At 51.6% G+C, this 20,272-nt stretch overlaps 8 protein-coding genes across 8 annotated transcripts; 2 read left to right on the forward strand and 6 right to left on the reverse strand.

Annotated features, from left to right (window-relative positions):
* Nucleotides 1-548: 548 nt before the first annotated feature.
* On the reverse strand, nt 549-2,291 carry ASPBRDRAFT_121969 (bZIP transcription factor; the record flags this gene model as incomplete). Its single annotated transcript, XM_067617477.1, has 2 exons — nt 549-1,654; nt 1,724-2,291. 2 exons carry the CDS (start codon nt 2,289-2,291, stop codon nt 549-551), a joined length of 1,674 nt encoding a protein of 557 aa, XP_067480828.1.
* A 675-nt stretch (nt 2,292-2,966) lies between these two features.
* On the reverse strand, nt 2,967-4,758 carry ASPBRDRAFT_174356 (GTP cyclohydrolase II; the record flags this gene model as incomplete). The annotated part of the gene is made up of 3 exons (XM_067619774.1): nt 2,967-3,386; nt 3,550-4,153; nt 4,202-4,758. The coding sequence occupies 3 exons, from the start codon at nt 4,756-4,758 to the stop codon at nt 3,357-3,359; spliced, it is 1,191 nt and encodes a 396-aa protein (XP_067480829.1). The 3' UTR covers nt 2,967-3,356.
* A 554-nt stretch (nt 4,759-5,312) lies between these two features.
* Nucleotides 5,313-7,559, reverse strand: ASPBRDRAFT_205803 (SAGA-associated factor 29 family protein). Its single transcript, XM_067621754.1, has 3 exons — nt 6,816-7,559; nt 5,985-6,516; nt 5,313-5,926 (listed from the first exon to the last, which is right to left on the reverse strand). Exons 1-3 carry the CDS (start codon nt 7,453-7,455, stop codon nt 5,644-5,646), a joined length of 1,455 nt encoding a protein of 484 aa, XP_067480830.1. The 5' UTR covers nt 7,456-7,559; the 3' UTR covers nt 5,313-5,643.
* Nucleotides 7,560-7,792: 233 nt separating this feature from the next.
* pmi1 (mannose-6-phosphate isomerase pmi1) lies at nt 7,793-9,432 on the forward strand (the record flags this gene model as incomplete). Its single annotated transcript, XM_067617414.1, has 5 exons — nt 7,793-7,823; nt 7,908-7,928; nt 7,988-8,079; nt 8,142-8,379; nt 8,435-9,432. 5 exons carry the CDS (start codon nt 7,793-7,795, stop codon nt 9,430-9,432), a joined length of 1,380 nt encoding a protein of 459 aa, XP_067480831.1.
* A 339-nt stretch (nt 9,433-9,771) lies between these two features.
* On the forward strand, nt 9,772-11,143 carry ASPBRDRAFT_122302 (putative 6-hexanolactone hydrolase; the record flags this gene model as incomplete). The annotated part of the gene is made up of 4 exons (XM_067617500.1): nt 9,772-9,971; nt 10,024-10,169; nt 10,253-10,839; nt 11,009-11,143. 4 exons carry the CDS (start codon nt 9,772-9,774, stop codon nt 11,141-11,143), a joined length of 1,068 nt encoding a protein of 355 aa, XP_067480832.1.
* A 467-nt stretch (nt 11,144-11,610) lies between these two features.
* On the reverse strand, nt 11,611-12,845 carry ASPBRDRAFT_194520 (putative Coatomer subunit epsilon; the record flags this gene model as incomplete). Its single annotated transcript, XM_067620761.1, has 5 exons — nt 11,611-11,719; nt 11,797-12,035; nt 12,132-12,267; nt 12,350-12,728; nt 12,821-12,845. 5 exons carry the CDS (start codon nt 12,843-12,845, stop codon nt 11,611-11,613), a joined length of 888 nt encoding a protein of 295 aa, XP_067480833.1.
* A 921-nt stretch (nt 12,846-13,766) lies between these two features.
* Nucleotides 13,767-17,922, reverse strand: ASPBRDRAFT_508399 (putative 1-phosphatidylinositol-4,5-bisphosphate phosphodiesterase Plc1). The gene has a single exon (XM_067626617.1). The coding sequence runs from the start codon at nt 17,474-17,476 to the stop codon at nt 14,006-14,008; it is 3,471 nt and encodes a 1,156-aa protein (XP_067480834.1). The 5' UTR covers nt 17,477-17,922; the 3' UTR covers nt 13,767-14,005.
* Nucleotides 17,923-17,964: 42 nt separating this feature from the next.
* ASPBRDRAFT_41274 (uncharacterized protein) lies at nt 17,965-18,909 on the reverse strand. Its single transcript, XM_067624531.1, has one exon. It carries the CDS (start codon nt 18,705-18,707, stop codon nt 18,369-18,371), a length of 339 nt encoding a protein of 112 aa, XP_067480835.1. The 5' UTR covers nt 18,708-18,909; the 3' UTR covers nt 17,965-18,368.
* Nucleotides 18,910-20,272: the final 1,363 nt, after the last annotated feature.

Here is a 20,272-nt window from a genome sequence, read left to right on the forward strand (position 1 = left end):
CAGTCAGCGACATGCGCCTACGTGGTGGGGATGTTGAGACCCCTCCATGGAGCCCTCCATTAAGGCATTCGCAGAGGGCCGACCAAGACATGAACACTTTTATTCTGTTGGTCGCTGTGGTGCCAATGTCCAGGCAAACCCATTCTGCTGAGTTTAATACACGGCCACTGGAATGGGGAACAAACGGCTATTGCACGACAGCCCGACAATTTGGGCAAATCTCGAACGATTGTTAATTGTCAGCCAGCGTAGGTCATGGATGACACGGTTTGCAGAGTACCGCGTGACACAAATGTATCGGGAAAGGTGACCACTGTATGCGGTTCTAAGATTCAGCTCAACTTTCCGTACGCTGTCTCGGCCAACGATATCGACCACCGTTAGCCAGCACCACCAGGGCAACCAAGTCCAGCGAGAAGTGAGTGAAAGGGAAGAGTAAGTGAACTCCAGAGTTGGACCCTGTCTATTGTGCCCAGCGCCCAGGTTGTGAAGGTGCATGCACCACTTATCTTAATCAGTGACAAGCGACGGCTGGTGATCCGTCTGCATTAGTGTGAGGCTTTGATCCTCGTGGTTTCGACCAAGGAAGGATAGGCTTCGGCAAAAGCGGGCCCAAGCGACCAGTTACCGAGATTGCGGAAGTGTCTTTCAAAGACAGGATTGACCATAAGCTCGTCACCATCACCAGAAGACAGAAGGCAGTCCGTCGCTTCATAAGGCCAATTCACAGACAGCGTGCGTGTGAAGGGAATGAACCAATTTTCGAAGGGATAATCCTGATACGACATCACCAAGCGATCTCGCATCCGCGGCCATGGCAGATAGTCAATCCAAGCCGGATGGGCTGTGAGGAGCTGCGACGGGCGAGGAGTGAGCCACTCGGGCAACCGGTCATAGTTTTCAGGGGTCGGGTAGATCTGCCACCGCATGAGGAGGAACATGAGAAACAGCACGGCCACTTGCTCGGGGAGAGTGGAGATATCCGGAAAGGTCCGCAAGATATCGGTGAACACTTTTGACAAGGGATGCGAGTAAACGCTTTTCTCTGGATTGAGAAGGGATGAGACGCTGGGATAAGAAGGCCCAACTAGGCTTTGCTTTGACACCCCTTTCGCTGCTTGGTGTTGTCGGTTATGCAGGAAATCCAACAGGATGGCATCCAGCGTGCATGTTGGAGCTATGTTGCGAATCGGGGTCAGGAAGGCAGGCAGTGGCTGCTCCGCCACAGATGGATGGACACCCGATGGGTAGGTTGGAGATGGATTCACCGGTGGCCTCAGTGCCTCCGAGGAGCGTCGAAATCCCTCCACTTTGGGGACCTGCTGCGATGCGTCAAGTAAAAAGTTGAAGCCCATTCGTTCATCAGTCCCGCCAAAGTCTAGGCCGTGAGCCAGATTGTGTCGCTGATAGTCGAACGCAATGCGGAAAGAAGCTGGGCCGGTCGCTGTTATCTCACGGCGTGCCGTACTGGACGTAAAAGCCGCATGTGCGGTGGAAGATGCCTCGGGATTCGTAGTCGTCTCAGCGAATGGGTGCTCGCCAGCCGCTGATCTCTGGGAATTGGCTGAGAAACGGAAGGCATCGGACAACGGCGGTGTTGATGTTACTGAGGGAATCCGATGGTTGGTTGCAGCAGGCGTCGCGGTGAGAGTATCTGGAATAATTCGCTGTTAATGCAACTGTTTCGCGGTCGATATTCTCGTTAATTTTCATGGATACATACTCGGCTTCTCTTGCTGCCCCAGCAAAGGCTGAATGATATCCATGATAGCCTTCAGCCCTTGCCGGATTTCCCGATTTTCGGCTTGAATGACTTCATTCTGCCTCAAAGCTGCCTGAAGATCCAGAAACGGCTTCTGCGACGAAAGATCCCGGACCCGTTGTTCCAGAGAATCAATATGAGCCTTCGTCCTTTCGCGAATGGCGCGCTGGGCCTGCCGGTCGTTCGCCCGCTTCTTCGCCAATTGCTCCGGGGTGAGATTCGCTACACCTCGCGCTGAGGTGCAGTTGAGCTTGCGTTTGCGACCTGCGCCTGTTGCCGGTGTTCCATTGTTATCCGGTGCGGGTGTTTCTGCGTCCGCGGAGGTCAATGCGGACGGTGTGGGGGAGTCCTCCAGTTTCACCACGTCCGACCCGGGAGTGGCGACCGGGGCAGCGGCGGCAGTAGCGGCGGCAGTAGCAGCATCACCACCAGCACTGGAGGAGGAGGCGAAGGGGGCAGAAGGAATTGAGGACGAGTCAAGATTCGCTGAAGCAGCGACATCGGTTAGAGGAGGAAGGCGGGTGGCCATGGCCTCACTCGCGGGCTACGGGAACGCAGCGGCCATGCAACACAACGGGGACGAAGTACAAGCAAAGCGGATCAGAATCCCAGACAATCAAGGGGATCTGGGGTCAACTGGAGGATGGTCAGGGTGGCATCGAGAAGGGAAGATAGGAGAGATAAAAATAAAGGAGCAGCCGATCCGGACGAGTAAAGACTGGCACAAGAACCGGCGAGTCATTTGAGGGGGCAAAGGAGAAAATAGGGAAACGATCATTGGGGAAAGGCAGCCTTCAGCTTCTTTCTGGTCGGAGGGAGACAGTCAGTCTGGTTGGCTGCGGTGGAGTTGCCCCAAAGTCAATAATCGGCACCACGTTTTGCCTTTTTTTTTCCTTCTCTTACCTCCCTGACGGCAGAAGAGACAAGATTCTTGCAGAATGTCAGGCTAAGGCCGAGCCGGAGTGTCTCGGTCCTTGGGATGCTCTAGTCTATCTACATTGTGCAATGTGCAGTGCACATTGCACAGTAGTAAACTTTCATGGTTGTGGCGCTGCTCCGCTTTCCGTCCCGCGCACCTTGAAGAGGCAAGAAAAAGTCCCTCGCCAAGGTTCTGGATCCAAGAGCTATAGTACGGATACTAAAGGCTACCTCTCTCCTCCATGATGTTGTGGATCCAAAAGTTACGAAGCAATTGTCTCAGGTTGTCGGCGCACGATACAATGACAGGTCATTCTCCTCAATTGATCTATATTCCTCCACCGTTGGAAGTCTGCTACCCCGTATCTATAACTCTGGTGATGCCTAACTAGACTAGTGCACTAGATCGGTGAGAGGGCACACAGACAGATATCACTCCATCCCAAAAGACTTCTGGAGTCAGAGAACATAGGTACAGAAGTGCGGGACCGCAACCTCTTGGTTCATAAAATCAGTTCATAACTGTACAGCATTACCGAGACCCATCCCGAGGCCTCATATAGTACACCCGATCGACAAACGGCTATATAGTGGGTGAAATAAACAAGTGCGGAAATGCAACCAAAAGGTAAAGAAATAAAGAAAAAAGAAATGACATGCAACCAGTCTAGCGAGTTTATTCAATCATATGTCCCATTTTCGCGATCTATTCGTACCCAAGAGAGTTAGCATCCCTGGTCAAAGCGACATAACAAAAGTACCACAACTGAGCCGGAGAGGAGAAAAAAGAAAAAGAAAAAAAAAAAAAGATCAACCAGGCTCGGAAGATCCTGGTTTAAAGGTGACATGGTGAGACAGGCAAAACTTACCTTTGTCCTGAGATAGCCCTCTACTTCTAGACTTTTGATGCCCTCCTTTCCTCCCGACCTCCATGCCAAAGGGATCATTGGCACCCGCTCCTTAACCGCCACCTCGCGATTTGCACCCTCAATGGCACGAACCTTGTCCGGATTGTTCGTAAGTAGCCGGATGCCGTGAGGATTGGCATCCACGCCCAAACCAAGATCGACCAAAATCGCGGTGGCCAGACCGTAGCTTCTCGCATCAGCAGGGTGTCGCAGGAGAAGGTTAGCTTCTACAGTGTCGGAGCCAAGATCCTGCAAGTTGTAGGCCTTGAGCTTCTCTCCCAGTCCTATGCCGCGACCCTCTTGCCGCAGGTAGACAATCACCCCTCCAGAGGCATTGGAAGGCACCGGTACAGCCTGCTGGGATGCCATTTCACTCAAGGTCTCCATGGGGAAGGACATCAGCCTTGCTGCTTCGTCCAGTTGTTCACCACAGTCGCAGCGCGCAGACCACGCGGTCTCTCCGGTATAGCATTCAGAGTGTATCCTCACCAGTGGCGCTTGACTGGGCGAACTATGTGTCGAAGTTGACCCTTCTGTTGATACAGGTCCACCGTCAGCAGCTGCACTGCCGCCTTGCCCACCAGCTGCGCCCTCAGCGTTCCCGTCGTCATACCAACTGCTCACACGACCGGGGTGCAATGTGCCCACATAAGCTCCACGTATCATACGATCCATTTCCGTTTCCCCCGGTCGAACCTTGTCCAAACTCCGACTTCGAATAGTGTTTCCAAATACAATTGCCAGGTGCTCCTTGTTGTCCAGGTTGTTGTGATAGAGGTGGAGAAACATCTCCGCACCGGTGGTGGTCGGAATCCGTGCGCGAACGATGCATTCCACTTCGGGAAGGCAAGGAAGTAGTTTCGGGGCTTTCGTGTGTGGTAACTGTTGGGTCTGTTGAAGCAATTTTGCCGGATTGAACGTTCCACCCGGGGTAGCTGGAGGGGTAAAGGAAGGAGAGAGGAGGGAGGCAGGCACGGCGGGGGTTACATCACCCCGATCGCTATCGGCGCTATCGGACTGGGCAATAGCATTGTCACGAAGCTCGTCTACTCTGCTGCCTGAAGGCAAAGTTGTTGTTTGATCTGTGCCAATGGAGAGTGCTTCCACAGGGTGGGAGGGCGCATCTTGCGCCGCGAAGGTTGGGGAGGCGTGGGACGGTAGGTTCGACATGATGGGCGCGGATGACAACGCGCAGATAGAATGAAGATAAAGGAAGCGAGAGCTGCGGGGCAAAGAGATTGTGGAAGACCCTGACAATCGGTTGGACTAGAAGTGTAGCAGTGAGACGGCGAACCAAGAGGACATGATCAGAGAATAGTGCAGTTGTAAAGAATCACCATTGCCGTTGGATGGCCATGGCCCAGTTATCCTGCGGGCACTTGCTCTCTCGGCGCCGCATGTGGTTTCGGACCCTCGGAAACAACGGCGGCTTCGGCGGGGGAAGTCGCTGACTCACCCACCATTTGTCAGGCCTGACATGCCTTATGTAATTCTTACTGCCGAGGAAGCTTCTGGACCGGCCATTCATTAGTTAGTAGTTGGCCACTTTTTTGGTTAATTAGTCTGCTACACGGTAGATAGAAACTGAATTCGATGGATACGAGGCGAAAATAATCATGGTAATCATACGTAGTGGCAACTAGATTGAAAACTGTCTTGATATGCAGGGAAAAGGAAGAGAATGTCACACAGGGCCTATCTACTCCGAACCGATAACTATCAAACCCCTCTAGCATAACCAGCAATTTGTGACGATCCATTCCAGCAGTCATCCAAAGCCAAACCTAACTCCGTAATCCCCCCCTACCCGCCAAATTGATTAACATTCCAGCTCAATCAATGGGTATCAATAGTGCGACCGATCATGGTGCAAATTCCTTTTTTCTTTTTCTTTTTTTCTATACCTCCTTTCTTTCCCGCGTACTTTCCGTACTACCCCTGTCTTGTTCGCCTGCCCTCTTGGGCAGTTTCCCCCTCTTACTAGCGCTGTCACTCGAGGAGAGACAGCGCTCTGTAGAACACTCATAGTGTGATGTTGACATCCCAGGACTTGTTCTACTTCCCAGGTATATCCAGTACGAAGCGTCGATCTACCTCCATCTCTTTATCATCTTCTTCGCCCTCAAATTTGAGGCGGTAGACGTCCTTCTTGGCACCCATAACCTCCGCACGATAGAACGTGGTCGTATCTGGGTATCTCGCCAGAACTTGCTTCCCTACAGAGAATGAGGGCAAGGCTGAACCCATCTGGGGAATGGGGATCAGAGATGCGGCAGTGGTCTTGTAAACAGCACCCTGTTCACCATTTTCGTTTGGCTCCGGGTCCTGCACATCATACCTTGAAAGATACATCGGTCAATGATCCTGTGGAAGTGGACTGGGGCGTCACGCCGTACCGTTTTTTCACTCCGTCCCCAGAGATCCCTTTGATAATACACTGAATGCCTTCGCCTTCGACCCCTTGTTTGTTCTTGTTGTGTTTGAAGACAACCTCCGCCCCCACCACCAGCTGTCCGCTGCGCTCTGCAAGGGTACCCTTGGTACCCTCTGTGCCTTCTTCTACTTTGACATACACACCGCTGTCGCGGATGTCTCGCCCGTCACGGACCTGAGTGCTGGAAACACTGGTACTACGCTGGACGCCGCCTTTCGTGCGACCGACCTTGTCTGGCAGGGCACTAGTGGAGGGCCCAGGCGAGTCAGTTGCTGATCCATCCAGTTCATTTCGCTTTTTTCGCGACTTGGAAAATGTAGCAGCGCGATTCTGCGGGGCCTCCGCTTCGGAGGCCTGTCGAAGCGCGGTCAGTAGACCCAAGTTCTTGATCACATCGCTAGGTTCATCCTGGAGAATGGCTCTCTCCTCGTCACACAGTTTTGACATTGTTCGATAGAGACTGTCGAGCTGATCGTGCTCGCTGAGAGATGGTTCTGCTCCATTTGTTAGCGTTAACTATTCTCAAGAGCAAGTAAAATACATAAGACAGACGAAGCAGGCAATGGCAAGATGTTAAGAGACAAGATAAGGCGAATGGGCTGACACATTAGCCTGACAGTCAGGATGGAACATAGCTCGAAGGCCTCGTGCGAACAGTAGAATGGAACGGAGGGGAGGAAAAACCCACTGTCACATCATATTTACCAATTCGGGCTATGTTCCGTTCTGTGCATGGTATACAGTACGTGGGCAAGGCGGATTAGAAAAAAAGAAAGTGTTATATAAGACTTACTTCCACCCTCTCTACCAATCTTCTCATTCAAGGCGGAAATTTGGTCCGCCAGTGCTTTCTGCTTGTCATTCTTCTCCTTCGCCTTGCGCAGGTCCTGAAGGATCTTGTTCCACATGTCAGTCTCCTCATTGGCTGCCAGTCCATTGTCCCTGGGGACTGGAGGACCCCTTGGCCGATTCCGGGACATTTTCTTGGATTTCTTGGAAGGGGAGCGCTGGGCCCTAGCCGTAGCAGTAGCAGCAGTAGTCGTAGTAGCCCTTGAATGACTGTCCTTGATTTCAGCTGAGGTTGCAACGGGCGCGGAGTCTCTAGATTTCTCGATAGCGAGAGCCTCCCACTCAAAGGCGGAAAGGATGTCCTGCCGAGCAGAGCTTCGAGTACCACGGGCAGCACCTTGTCTGAGGTTGTGGGGGCGAACTGCAGAGGCACTCTGAGGCGTTGCAGAAAGCGGATTGTCCGGGGTGGAAAGCCTGTTGGGCCCGGCTGACTGGGACGGAGGAGACGCAGGAACCTGAGCTTCAGGGACCCCGTCATGTTGAGCGTCAGACTGCGAAGCTGTTCCTTGGGCGGAGAGCTTCCCTTCGCGGCTAGCCGGTAAGCGCTTTGCGCCCCATGGGACTCCCTGATTGGCAGAGGCCATTCCGGTTCACGTAACGGATGCGGCACACCCAATCGGGAATGGAGTAGTAATGGCCGATACTGAATGGAGGGGCTCACCCTGGGACATCTGGGGGGGTGGGAAAGCAAGAATAAACCGGAGTGTTGTGTCCTGAATTCTGTCTCTCTTTTCTCTTCTCTTGTTTCGCTCTGCTGTGTTAGAAAGACAAGAGGAAGTTAGTGAGTGGATTTTACTTAGTAGTAATCCCACTTGGTAGCTGCCGTTGTTCCTCTCCCCCGCCATTCACTCACTAGTTTAGCTCTTTCCTCCTCCTGTCCATCCTCTGGCTTCCCCTTCCACACCAGGCAATATCAGCATCATGCAGGTACCATTGCTTCGCCTTCAGTGCGGTATGTGTTCCATCCAGCTTTCCATTCGAAAAAAAGAGAAAAAAAGAATAAGATCACTAATGCTCCTGTCTTTCACTTTCTCAGGTGTCAACAGCTATGACTGGGGTAGGACATCCCCGCATCCTGAATAGTTCCGCACGCTGCATTTGCTGAAGCTGGTCTAGGCAAGATTGGCCATGAGTCGGCTGCCGCAAAGTATGCCGCCATTACGGCAGGCTCCGATTTCTCCATAGAAGCCGAGAAGCCCTATGCAGAGGTTTGTTTTCCGAATCTGCCATGTTCTCATCGTTCTGAGCTGACTGACCCGGTGACGTATAGTTGTGGATGGGCACCCATCCCTCCCTGCCCTCTAAAGACGTCGAAACCCAACGAACCCTTCTCGATATGGTCCAGGATAACCAGGCCTTGATCTCCAAGGAAGTTAGCGAGCGATATGGTGGGAAATTGCCGTTTCTTTTCAAGGTCCTTTCCATCCAAAAGGCTCTCAGTATCCAAGCCCATCCGAATAAAAAACTAGCCGAAAAGCTTCATGCTCGGGACCCCCGAAACTACCCAGGTAACCTCTACGACTCTATCTCGAACTAGAAACAAATCTGACCACCGCTATATAGATGATAATCACAAACCCGAAATGACGATTGCGATCACTCCGTTCGAAGGACTGTGCGGATTCCGACCGCTGGCCGAAATCGTTCACTTCCTCAACGCAGTCGCCCCTCTCCGCGAGCTAGTCGGCACGCAAGCGGCGAGTCAATTTGAGAGTGTTGTCCAGGGCTTCGAAGACTCGCAAGATTCTGAGCAAATGGCGAAGAACAAGGATGCGCTGCGCTCCCTGTTCACATCGCTAATGAACTCATCCCCAGAAAGCATTGAGACGGCCACCCAGAAGCTGGTTTCTACTGCTCAAGATTCTCCTGACACATTTGCTACTTCTACCAGCACCTCAGACGCGAATCCGAGCAACCCTGCCGAATTGGCTGCCCTCATCACTCGTCTCAACGGGCAATTCCCTAATGACATCGGCCTATTTGTGTTCTTCTTTCTGAATTTTGTCAAGCTGGCCCCGGGCGAAGCCATGTTCTTGAAGGCTGATGACATCCACGCATACATCTCCGGAGACATTATCGAGTGCATGGCGTCGTCTGATAACGTTGTGCGGGCGGGATTCACTCCCAAGTTCAAGGACGTTGATACGCTCACCGAAATGCTGACGTATTCCTATGCGCCAATTGAGGAACAAAAGCTGGAGCCGACCGACTATCCATATGCCGTACTCAATGCCTCCGCCTACTCCAGTGGCTCATCGTCAGTCCTCTATGACCCGCCGATCGAAGAATTCAGTGTGGTTAAGACGGATCTAAAGAGGGCCGGGGCCAAAGCGACATTTGACGCACTGGTAGGTCCCAGCATCCTGATATGCACAAGTGGAACCGGGAAGATTACGGTTGGCCACAAGACCGAGGAAGTGAAGGAGGGCTATGTATTCTTTGTGGGTGCCAACGCCGAGTGTATCATCGAGAGTACGGGCAGTGGAGAGGAGAACGTGTTTACCACATATAAGGCCTTTTGTGATCTGACAGGCAAGGAGGATATGGTGAATGGAAACTAGAATGTATCTATATCTAAGCCATAATGCATTAGAGGGAGATATAACATACTTTTGACACTAGTAGCTCCGGGCCGAGGTCTATCCTAGCTGCGGGGGCTGGCTGAAGCACAGTGGAAGCGCTGCTCCATGTTGCCTATCGGTGCATATGCACGCCTACGCACACCACCGGACCCTTGCTCTGGACAGTCAAACAATCGATTGCCGGTACTACCATGTTTGTCTACCACTTCCAGCCGCCAGCTCCTGGAAAGCGGGGGTATCGACCCTCATTTCTCGGCCTTCAATTCCTCTCCACTCCCTCTCCTCTCCCTCTCCTCTCCTATACCACCTTCTCGCACCATGTCGTCCTGGAGCCAACCTCTGACCTTTTGGGAGAAGGTGCATGAGGCATGGAACAGGCTGATTGTCCTCAAGACTCTCCTTTCGACTTCCATTACAGCTGCCTTTCGGGGCAAAAATGGCGCCAAGCAGTACAAGCTCCATGTGCTCAACGCTGTGACGCGCAAAATGTGTGTCACCTTCACCTCGAGACAATTACAGTGCGTTCTAGCCCTTCCGACAACCGGGTACTGCCTGCTAACTACTTCACAGGCTCCAAGACACCCCTACCGATGAAGTGTACAGGCAGTTCATGGCCGGCCGAGGTCTCCAACCGCAGACTGTGCCGCTCAATCACGGTGCTAAAGGCCACTGGATTGGCAACATGAATGCCAAAAATGTCCTCATCTACTACCACGGTGAGTCGTTGATATCTTTTGTTTCCGCCTCTAAACTCCAAGTCCGATTCCTCCGATGGAACCTCACTGATTTGGCTATCCAGGAGGCGGGTTCTTTCTCTTCAGTCGCCCCGACCATTATAAGCTACTGGCACATATGCTAAACCGCCTCAACGAAGCTAGCCATGACAACCTTGCTATCTTCTTCCTCAGCTACTCTCTTATGCCGCACGCCGTTCACCCCGTCCAACTCCGTCAATCTGTGGAGGCGCTCCGCTACATCCTCGCTGAGACAGGCCGCTCCCCAACTAACGTTTTCCTGGGTGGTGATTCAGCTGGTGGAAACCTCTCTCTAGCTGTGCTCTTGCACCTCACCCATCCACACCCTGAAATTGAGCCTCTCAGCATCTCGCAGCCCTTGGCAGGTGTGTTTGGTCACGCGCCATGGATAAGCTACCAGACGAATGGCCCTAGTTTTCAGGAAAACGCATCCAAGGATGTCCTCACCAAAGAGATTCTCGACAGTTGGTCTAATCAGTACATGTCGAGTAAGGAGGGTGACCCTTGGAGTGAGCCAGCTCGAGCCCCCATGGATTGGTGGGAAGGATTACAAACAGAACATGCCTTGATGACCGCAGGACGAGATGAGGTTTTGCTCTCTTCTATTAACGAATTTGTGGAGAAATTCAAGGTTCGTTCGCCATTTCTCGTTCCTCCAGCCCTCTCTATTCTTTGTTGGATGTTTCTCTTGCTTGTATTCCACCTTTCTTTTGCACATATTGCAAATTTCGCTTCCGCTTCAGTTCTTTTCTGCTTCCTCAAGTTATGTCGCAACAACTGACTCATCGCCCTATAAACAGAAAGTCGTACCCAATACCGTTTACGTTGTGGGACAAGACGAAACCCATGTCTCGGCTGTCTTTTCTGCAAATGTGGTTGGCTATGATACTCAGCAGACTCAAGCGATCATTAATTGGTTGGGGGCTCGACTGTGAGCTTGACTGGTATTAGCAACTATTAAGGAGCTACTTTTACTGTACGATGCAAATTGAAATCCCCCATTGCTAGTCTCATTCTCTTGCTTGCGGGTCGCTTGAACTATGGAAATCAGGTAACAGGGAGCCTGTTATATATGGCCCAACTGGACGATGCAGAAAGTCACATCACCTAAGCTTCAAGTATTCGAAACAGCAGCTTGTCTGCTGGTACTGGTAAATGTTACTTCCCTCTTTATATGACAATACAGAGAAAAAGGGTAAGTGCAAACTAAGACGGGGTAAAGTAGTATGGGAAGGAAGCATTCGCTGGACAATAACTAGATTACACATAGTTACGCCGTCGTATCAATTCATAATCGGAAAGCAATACCACGCCCAGAGAGCAATAAACATGGGTAGAAGATGGAGATCAAGAAAACAAACAAATGCGAGCAGCTCAGTGAGTGAACAACGGATATTCTAGATTAAGCCGACACTCTCGGGGCGTATTTTGCGGCCGCAGTATCGAATAATTCACTCTTTGCTTGGAGATCTGAGAGCAGGGGATGCGTCGGGTTGATCTGTTCAAGGCGCCTATAGTAAGTGCAACGCATGCGTTAGCTACATACTCGTTCGAATATCGATGACTAAGGGGGAGGGGAATAACGTACTGTTCCAATTCCTCCGAAGGCTTGCCAGCCAAGACGTTCAGCACAACAGTATTAGCAATCAATTCCGCCTCGTCGGGATACTGCTGCAGTGCCGCAGTCAAGGCGGCCTCGGCCTCAGGCAACCGACCGAGATGGAGTTCTGCCACGGCCTGACCGACGATAGAGAGGGCCGCAGAGGTGCTAGGAGCGGATGCCAATTCCTCGTAGACGTAGAATGCAGCCTGGTATTTCTCACCGCCCTAAAAGCCAAAGCAAAGTGAGTTAGTTCCATCGCTCAGCCTGGAACCGAAAGGCAGAGAAATAGCAGCATGCGCTGCCTCGGGGTAATCACATACAACTCTCATGCCAACCCACGACTCAGCCAAGTTGACTAAGAGGGAGTCCTGAGCCCAGCGCTTTGCAGCCTGGACCTCCTTCAAGGCGAGATCAGAGCGGTTCTGCTGAAGATGAATCTGGACGATCAAGGCCACACTAGATTATTTGTTCATCAGCTTCCCCAATTACACCCCATTATAGTGACAGTGCACATGTTGGGTTGAAAGCTGGAACTCACGCCTCGAGGTTCCCCTGATGCTTGGTCAACAAAGCCAACGCATCCTCACTATGTCCCTGAGCCTGCAGCACCGTTCCGCTCAGAACCTGTACAGTGGCATTGTCGGGGTAATTTTCAGCGAGGTCCTGAGCCATCTGCAATGCCGATTCAGCATCTCCGGTCGTCTGCTGGGCCAGCGCTTTCACAGCTGCTAAATCGGGGGTCTCTTCCTCGCCTTCGACATCGGCAAGAACTTCGTCTGTTTGGCCTAGGGCGATCTTGGCGCGAAGCTGGAGGACACGGGCAGGGAGTTGGTTCTCGGGAGATAGAGCGGAGGTGTCAAATTCGTTTACGGCTTGGTATTGGCCTTGGTGGAAGGCATTGTGGATGTTGATCAGCTCTGTGATGGGGGGAAGATGAGGGAGGTTAGTTGAGCGCTTGAGGTCATGGGGGAGGTTGTGTATATGCATTCGCTCAATGGACATGACATACCGCCTTCTGCAGAGAAAGGATCCATTGTGATGATTAGGGGGAGGAAATGGGGAGAACTGAATTAAAGGAAATCAATGATTTGGGGGAGTATAGTTAGGCTGGGGAGGGCCATCCGCGGAGGCGGAAGTCGTCACGTTGCCTTTACCGCGGGCGGTGGGAGGCAGGTGGCCCGCACTGAAGCAGGTTGGCCGAGTAATTGAGTCATCACGCCTTCACTGTTAAAAGGGCCGAATCTTACGCATACTGACTATGGGAAAGAAATAATTGAAGAGTATAAGCCAAACTTGGGTAAAGTCCCGCAATGGAAGCAAAGCGTCCCAGCCGCAATCTCATATTAACACACAAGAGTACAAAATTTAAGCAACAGACCTGTCATGGGCTAGGATCTCTTCCGGATACTCTAGCGACAGTGGACCAAACCATGATAGCCAGCTTCCTCAGGAGGCCTCAAACCTCGCTTCACAATGCATTGATCCCCCGCCAGTGATGCCAAATGATGCAACCGTTTCCTCGGTGACTCCCTCTTCCCTGAATATGCGACCCCGATGCAACAAGTGATATCTGAAATGGCACATCGGACCCAAAGAAAAACCCCGAGACAGATGCTGAGATAAATGGACATGCAAACAAAACAGTGGAGAAAAGGAAAAATGGGTCTGTAATGATACTCACACAGCCATGCAACGCATAAGAGCAACACAAAAACATCCAGATTAAAAGGGTATCGCGGATAAATCAAGGCACTCCAGTGCCAACACAGACATACAGACACGCGCACGCACACACGCACGCACTCACTCACTCACTCACAAGAGGTAGAACAAAAGTAGTAAATAACATCATGAGCTCGCCCTCTCGGGGGCTTCTGAATCGTCCATGCGTCGCCCCAGATAATAATAAAAGGTAAAGCCGAAGATGTGAGACCATGCTTTCCATGTGAGCCCGCCTGTGGCTTCCGTTTGCGACCGCGATACGCCTCGGGCTCCCATAAGACATCAGAAAAAAAATGCAAAAACGATGCAGCCAAAGCTGAGAGAACGCCAATCCCATACGTGCACATGAATGGAAACAAAATATCACAGCGTGATAGCGAAAGGAAATGTAGACAAAACCAAGGTGGGCACAGTGGAGACTAGTTCGAGTGAAAGTGACCTCACACTCTGCTGACATCCCCTAGAGAGGGTGCTAAGGAGGCAGCGAAGAAGTAGATGCTGCTGACACCGTCGGGGTCAAAGTCGGAGATGTAGGAGAATGGTTGTCCTCTGAGCTAATCGGGACCTCACTACCCTTATCGGAGAAAGCGTCCTTCTCCCGTTCGGTGGATGAGGAGCGCTTGAACACAGTTTGACCGATTTGACGGAGAAGACCCAATCGCTCAGCGCGGAGTTCCTCCGGATCGAGTCGTCCAAAGGAGGCGGGAGTGATACCATCTTTCGTAATCTTGCAGAACAGGGTTGAAAAAAGATATTGGTCGCCACCTGCATCATACAATGGCAGATAGCGGTAGCCTTGAGAAAGGCTGGTGAGTTTGGCAGTAAAGGTGGCCAACTGGACACTGCTGTTGTTACCTGCACTGCGGCCATCTAGCGAGCTCCAGACCGTCCATCGGACAAACACGAGGTCGGGATACTTCGTATCCAGCGCAAACTTGATGCAATCATTGAAGATAGGGCTGTACCCATTGCTCTGCTCGATTTTCGTGCGCCGACGGTGCGGATAGCCGATACCTGACACGCCACTCCGTGCCGAAGCGTTCAAGCCACCTTCCCCAAATACAAAGCTTTGGCCTCGGTCATCGGCACTGAATATCTCAACCTCCACGTACGGGTTGATATTATCGTCCGGGCCAAGGCTGCGGGGGCGAGGTAGTTGTTGGGCAGAAATGACTTCGATCGTGAACCGAACGCATTTCCGCTCCGTACTCTTCCTCTTCTCTTCGTTGTGGGTCACTGTACGAAGAGATTCGGGCTTGAGTACGTAGCCTGTGCGATCAGTCCCGGCGGCAAACATGGCTTGGTTCAACTGCATCCCAACGTCGTAGGTTTGCCAGTTCAGGGCGGCCATCTGCACTCCGCGACGCCAGAATTTGAGGGGATCGAAGTTAGAGGACCTCAGACGGAAGCCAGAGGGATAGACACGTGTCAAATACTTCCGATTGTGCTTCTCAAAGACAGCTTTGCTATCTGCATCGCGGCAGATACTCTCGAAAGACCGCTCTGCGAATGAGTACACGTGGTTATACCGCTGGCTTTCCGGGGACGAGAAGCTATGCCACTTGTAGCCTCGAGTATATACCCCCAAGTCTGACAATGGCTTGGTAATCTTGCTCTTCTGGCGTCGTTTCCGTTCCCTTTTCATCGACGTCAATGCGCCATCACTGTCTTCCGTGGCGCTGCTGATGCTGGTGGTCGTGAATGATCGTCTGTCCTGCGAAATGAATGTATCGACACCTTCCTGGACTGCCGTGGAAGGTCCAGCAAGAGGAACAAGATTGGAAATTGGAGGGTACTCAGGCACCGTCGGGCGCATGAATGGGGAGCTTGAGCTGCGCTTCCGACCGACGCTAATCAAGGAACTCGCAGATTCTTGCCGCATGCCACCTTCTGTTTCGTCGCAAGTTTTGACTTTCACAAGTATGCGGCGCTTCAGATCCTCGGGCGATGGAAGGACGAACGTGTTTGTAAGAAGGGGTTCCAAGACTAGTTGGTCTTTGAAGGTCTCCTTCATGATCTTCACCATGGCAAATTGTTGTTCGGGACTGCAGTGAACTTCGAGAGAGAGGATAAGGGGAAAATCTGTGCTGATAAATGCGTATCGGTTGATGACGGTGATGCAATCGGCGAACAGGACACTGGTAGTCATGGTCCTTCCGTGAGAGACAATGGGTCGGCCATCGGCTCCGTCCCAGCAATCGATCTCCACACAACGACACCCTTGGGACAGAGCACTGATGTATGCCTCGGTGCTGGACGCACCAGCAACCTGGCGACCTAAGAGATACGTATTGTGCGAGCTGGAGATGAAGTATTCATTTAATGGACGATCGAACCTCGACTGGGGGGCGCGGGAGGCATAAACCCCATTCCAAGAAGAGGATAGAAACGAGGTGAAGGCATCAAGACCCAGACGCGAAACTCCAGTGGGTCTTCCGTCCGAATGCTCTGGAAGACTGGGTGCACGGGGTCTTGATTTGCGAACAAGGCGATCAAAGATAGACACCCAGTAGCTTCGGTCAGACTCAACATCTTCGTTCTGGACATCGCGAAGAAATGCCAGAAATTCTTCCAAGGTAAAACCTTCGGAGCTTACAACACGCTCCTTGAAGATAGCTTTGACATCTTTCCGCTCCTTCAAACGAGCAACAAAGTCACTGAACTCAGAGAAATACAACTTGCCTTTGTTGTTATTGTCCGCCTTGGAGAATTGAGCGCGTAGCATATTCTTGGAGCAATTGATGTGCAAACTGCGGCATACACTCTCAACCGCTTCAAAATCCAAGCTCTCGGGTTCGCCAGGCTTCAAACCCTTCGGATACAGTCTAGACATCTCACGCTGCCAGTGGGCTTTTAAGACCGCCTCACTCTGGCCAGAACCAGCTAGGCCAGCCATAAGACCAATTCTATAGCGTGAAATGTGCTCGAGGGTTGTCGTCCAGAGATCAAGGTAGTAATCACTAGGGGCGATTAGGTGCAAAGTCTTGACAGGTCGTCCCTTCGATCGTTCTGCGTCGGCAATGACAATGGTAAACCATCTGCTTTCGAAATCCTGTGCAACCTGGTGTTCCTCACGATAATTGCGAGCATCGACGCCCACTCTGATCTCCTTGATGTCATCGATATAGAACCGCTTCGTTGGATTCGAAACATCCCAGTAAACCTTGCCGGCGTCGAGATCAAGAAAGAAGCGCACTTGCTTCCGCCGTTTCTTGGTAACTTTTGTGAAAACTGTGCCACGCTGAATTATCGAATCGACCTTCGGTGCAACGGCACTAACTGTGCGAGAAGGAGGGATAAAGTTATCATTCTGCAAGCTGGAAGCCTCGGAGCCACACCAGACTCCCAGAGAGTCCAGAGCATCATTGCTGTCTTCTTCATTACTGGACTCAAGCGCACTTTCCCAGCTATTTTGTCCAGTTTTGCTGTCACTTCGTCTGCGCATGATAACGGGACCGGAGCTACGGTCTCGCTTATCATTCTGAGTCGCAGACTGCCGCCTCCGAGTGAGCTTGTTGGCTGCTCCTCGAGAGATTCTGCGCATCAATCCTGGGCCTTTATTTGTCGTCTGAGTTGCCGCATCTCCCGAGCCGGAAGCACTAGCACTCCCAGGAATAGCCATCATTGAATCTCCGAGCTCAAGATGGGCCGGAGGGATCAGAGGAAATGTAGGGATTCGGCCACGAAGCGCGTCAGTTGCTGTTTGGAGAGGGGTGCCCGAAGGGCTGGATGCATTTGAGAAGGTGTATGTAGGACGTAATGAGTTAGGTGTATATGAGTATAAGGAGGCACAGGGCGGAGCGGAGGAGGGATTGGGGACAGGGGGAACAGATGTGTTAACATTGTGTAGTTTTGGAGGCTTCGGGAGTGAGCCAGTGAGTTTTAAACTTGGTTGGGTGTCGCCATTTACGGTTGAAGGCGACGAAGCGGCGGCGTAAGCCATTGCGGATACCTGCCAGACGTAGCACCCGGCTGCAAAACGTGAGACTGTAGACCTGTCGTGAACCGTGCCAAAGCTGGAGTCACCTGGACTCTTCAGGGGACGAATGAACAGCGACGTGCAGTAACTAGGCGGCCGTGTTGACCCTGATATGGCGGCCTATAGCAAGAATGCAATACGAGCCGAAAAGGGGAACGTGTCTGGCTGAGCGATGCAAAAGCCACTTGCTTAGCGGGATTGCTCTGTCTTTGATATCTGCATCTTGGCCTGCCTCTGATGCAATGCGGAGAGCCCTGCCGGAGAGCGCTCGCGAGACGGGATCCGGGTTCCTGATAACAATTGAGACAGACACTGGCTTCGTGTAACAATGGCACTGCGCGGTGGGGCGAGGGGGAAAGGCTCTTTGATCGCTTGTCTTGTCGTCAACTCAAGTAAAGCCAAAAACGATGAATGACTTCGCCCCCTCAGCCTTGGTCCTTTTTTTTTCCTTTCCCGGAACCGATTTTCGTCAGGTTTTCCTGATAAGTTCTGATTTGCCCGCGTTGTATCCTATTCTGGTGCCCTAATTTTACCCCTCCTTGGCTGGCGGATCTCCTAGTACGCGGGGAAAGCTGTGCCTCTGCAGTAAATATGCGAGGACGTGTGGAGCTCGAATCAATTGGCCGTAATTGGTGCCGGGTGGGTTGAGGTTCTTTTCCTATGAAGGGCAGGAGGACCGAGGGACCCTCCAAGGCGAGTAGCGAAAGGTATTGGGGACAGAAACTGGTGAGCGAAATTATGCAAGTCAAAAGCCGTGTGCGCCGCGCATGTGCTTAGCTGTCAGCAGAGCCCCTCCGAGTGTAGCTTCTACAGACGCCAAAAGGTAGGTGTGTGTGTAAAGGCAGTAAAAAATAAATTATTGTTGGAATTGAGCAGGGAAATTCGGCTTCGCGTCGATTGGCGTCACTCGCCGGCCGGAGACTAGAGGAAGGCTGCGCAAGAATGGAAAATCGGCGACGAGGATCGGGAGAGCAAATGCAGGATTGCCTGCCAACGCAGTGATGCAGGTGGTCCAAAGGGGAAGGATGATAATTTGAGCAATCGGAGATTGGACCGACAAGAGTAATCGTGAGGGTCGCAGTTGTCTAGTGTGGTCCGATATGTAGCTTTTCCAGTTTGCTGCACGGTTACGTGGAGTGTAGTAGAGGACCTGCAGCGAAAAGCGCCAGGATGTGTGAGTAAGAGAGTTGATCATGCGACGGAGGAAACAGTGCCAGCGTTATCCTTCGCCCGAGAGAGAAATTGAGATCTCCACCTGCGGAAGTCGAGGGAGCGAAGATGTCTGGAGTAAAGAGTGTCAACAAAGTGCTGGGGAGAGGGGGAGGAATCTTGGTGTTCGCCCTCTTAAGAGTCTCCCATCCAGGCGAATGCGGTTGTCGTACAGACAGACAAGGGAGAAGTTCGGAGGGAAGGATTTTGGAAGTCGATTTCGAAGAAACCGATGGATGTTTCAATTGAAAGAAAGCTGGAGTGGGTACTTACTGACGTACTGCGTACCTGTTGGTTTTGGTAAGGTACGTATTTCCGTATTGTCAAGTGGGAATTTCTGGTAACAACTCCCACGCGTCTGCCCCTCGTCATGTAACCAATTTAGAATCGTTTCTCACCCCACGTCAGACCAAGCCCAAAGATGGTAATCGGTATTCGGATACGGCGTAGTAGGGAACACTGTTCTTTTCCTTCCTCTTCTAGCCTGCCTGCGGGACCCGCACCGCAACAGTAATCTGGGAAGCCAAGTCCTGGATGTCTTAAGGAAGGTCTGAAAAAAACGCGGGCTCCAATTCTCTGGTACCAATGAAAACGCTCAGGTAATGATGATATAAGATGAGGATAATGATGATGGTGGTGGACGGCAGTGATGATAACAGAGGCGTTTTGTTGCGTTCTTGATAAGCGTCTAGCCTCGTTGAAGAATGCGCAACGTTTGTCAAGGAAATTTTTCTGTCAAACAAGACCCAGGAGTTCAACTTGGTGATAAGTAGCAATGATGCCACCGAGGAAGAGATTCCAAGTTCTATATACTGTTGGCTAATGGCCATGAAAGGGATAGCTAGATAGTATTATTAACCTTTAGTTCAGGTATGCCAATAAGGTAGTCTAATCAAACTGGGCCGTCATTGCTGGGCACACCTTCCAAGATCAAAGTCTGTTAAACGGGTGAGCTGTCCACGAAGCATAGCAACGGCAGCCCAAGCGATTATGAGACTAGTCGCGATCATGCGATCCTATGAGGCTCCTCCAATCTACTCTCTGTCCTTTCCTCTGCCCTCCCACGGAGACTGATTGGCTCTCAGAGAAATATGGGAAAATACTAGTAGTTAGTAGCTGCTAACGTTTCTTTTTCCTTTTTCTTTTTCTTTTTCCATGCCCTCTTTTTCTGTTCTCCTTGCCCTTTCCGGTTCTCCTAACGCTCGATCTCCCTACATCTATCCACTTCCTTACCATTTGAGTAGTAGCATCTAATTCGACATCTTGTTACAGAGGACTCCATACAGTATGGAGTCACGAGGATTTGGCGCTTCAACGCAATTGGTAAGACGCCCCGGAGCTGTTCGCTCCACTTCATACAGTAAATCAACCTCCTGGAGATCCGTTAGCAATGGCACAGCGAACAGACATGATCTATTGGATGATCATCTCCTGGTCGATGGTATCACTGTCAATCGTGTGGGCTGGCAAACTGATAGGTATGTTGTTTCACCTTTTTCGGAAGGGGGCGGATTGGGGGGAAACCGTTCGACAAGGCAGAAGAGAGGGGGT

Source organism: Aspergillus brasiliensis, assembly GCF_001889945.1.
Source record: "Aspergillus brasiliensis CBS 101740 unplaced genomic scaffold ASPBRscaffold_4, whole genome shotgun sequence".
In the NCBI taxonomy this organism is placed as follows: Eukaryota; Fungi; Ascomycota; class Eurotiomycetes; order Eurotiales; family Aspergillaceae; genus Aspergillus; species Aspergillus brasiliensis.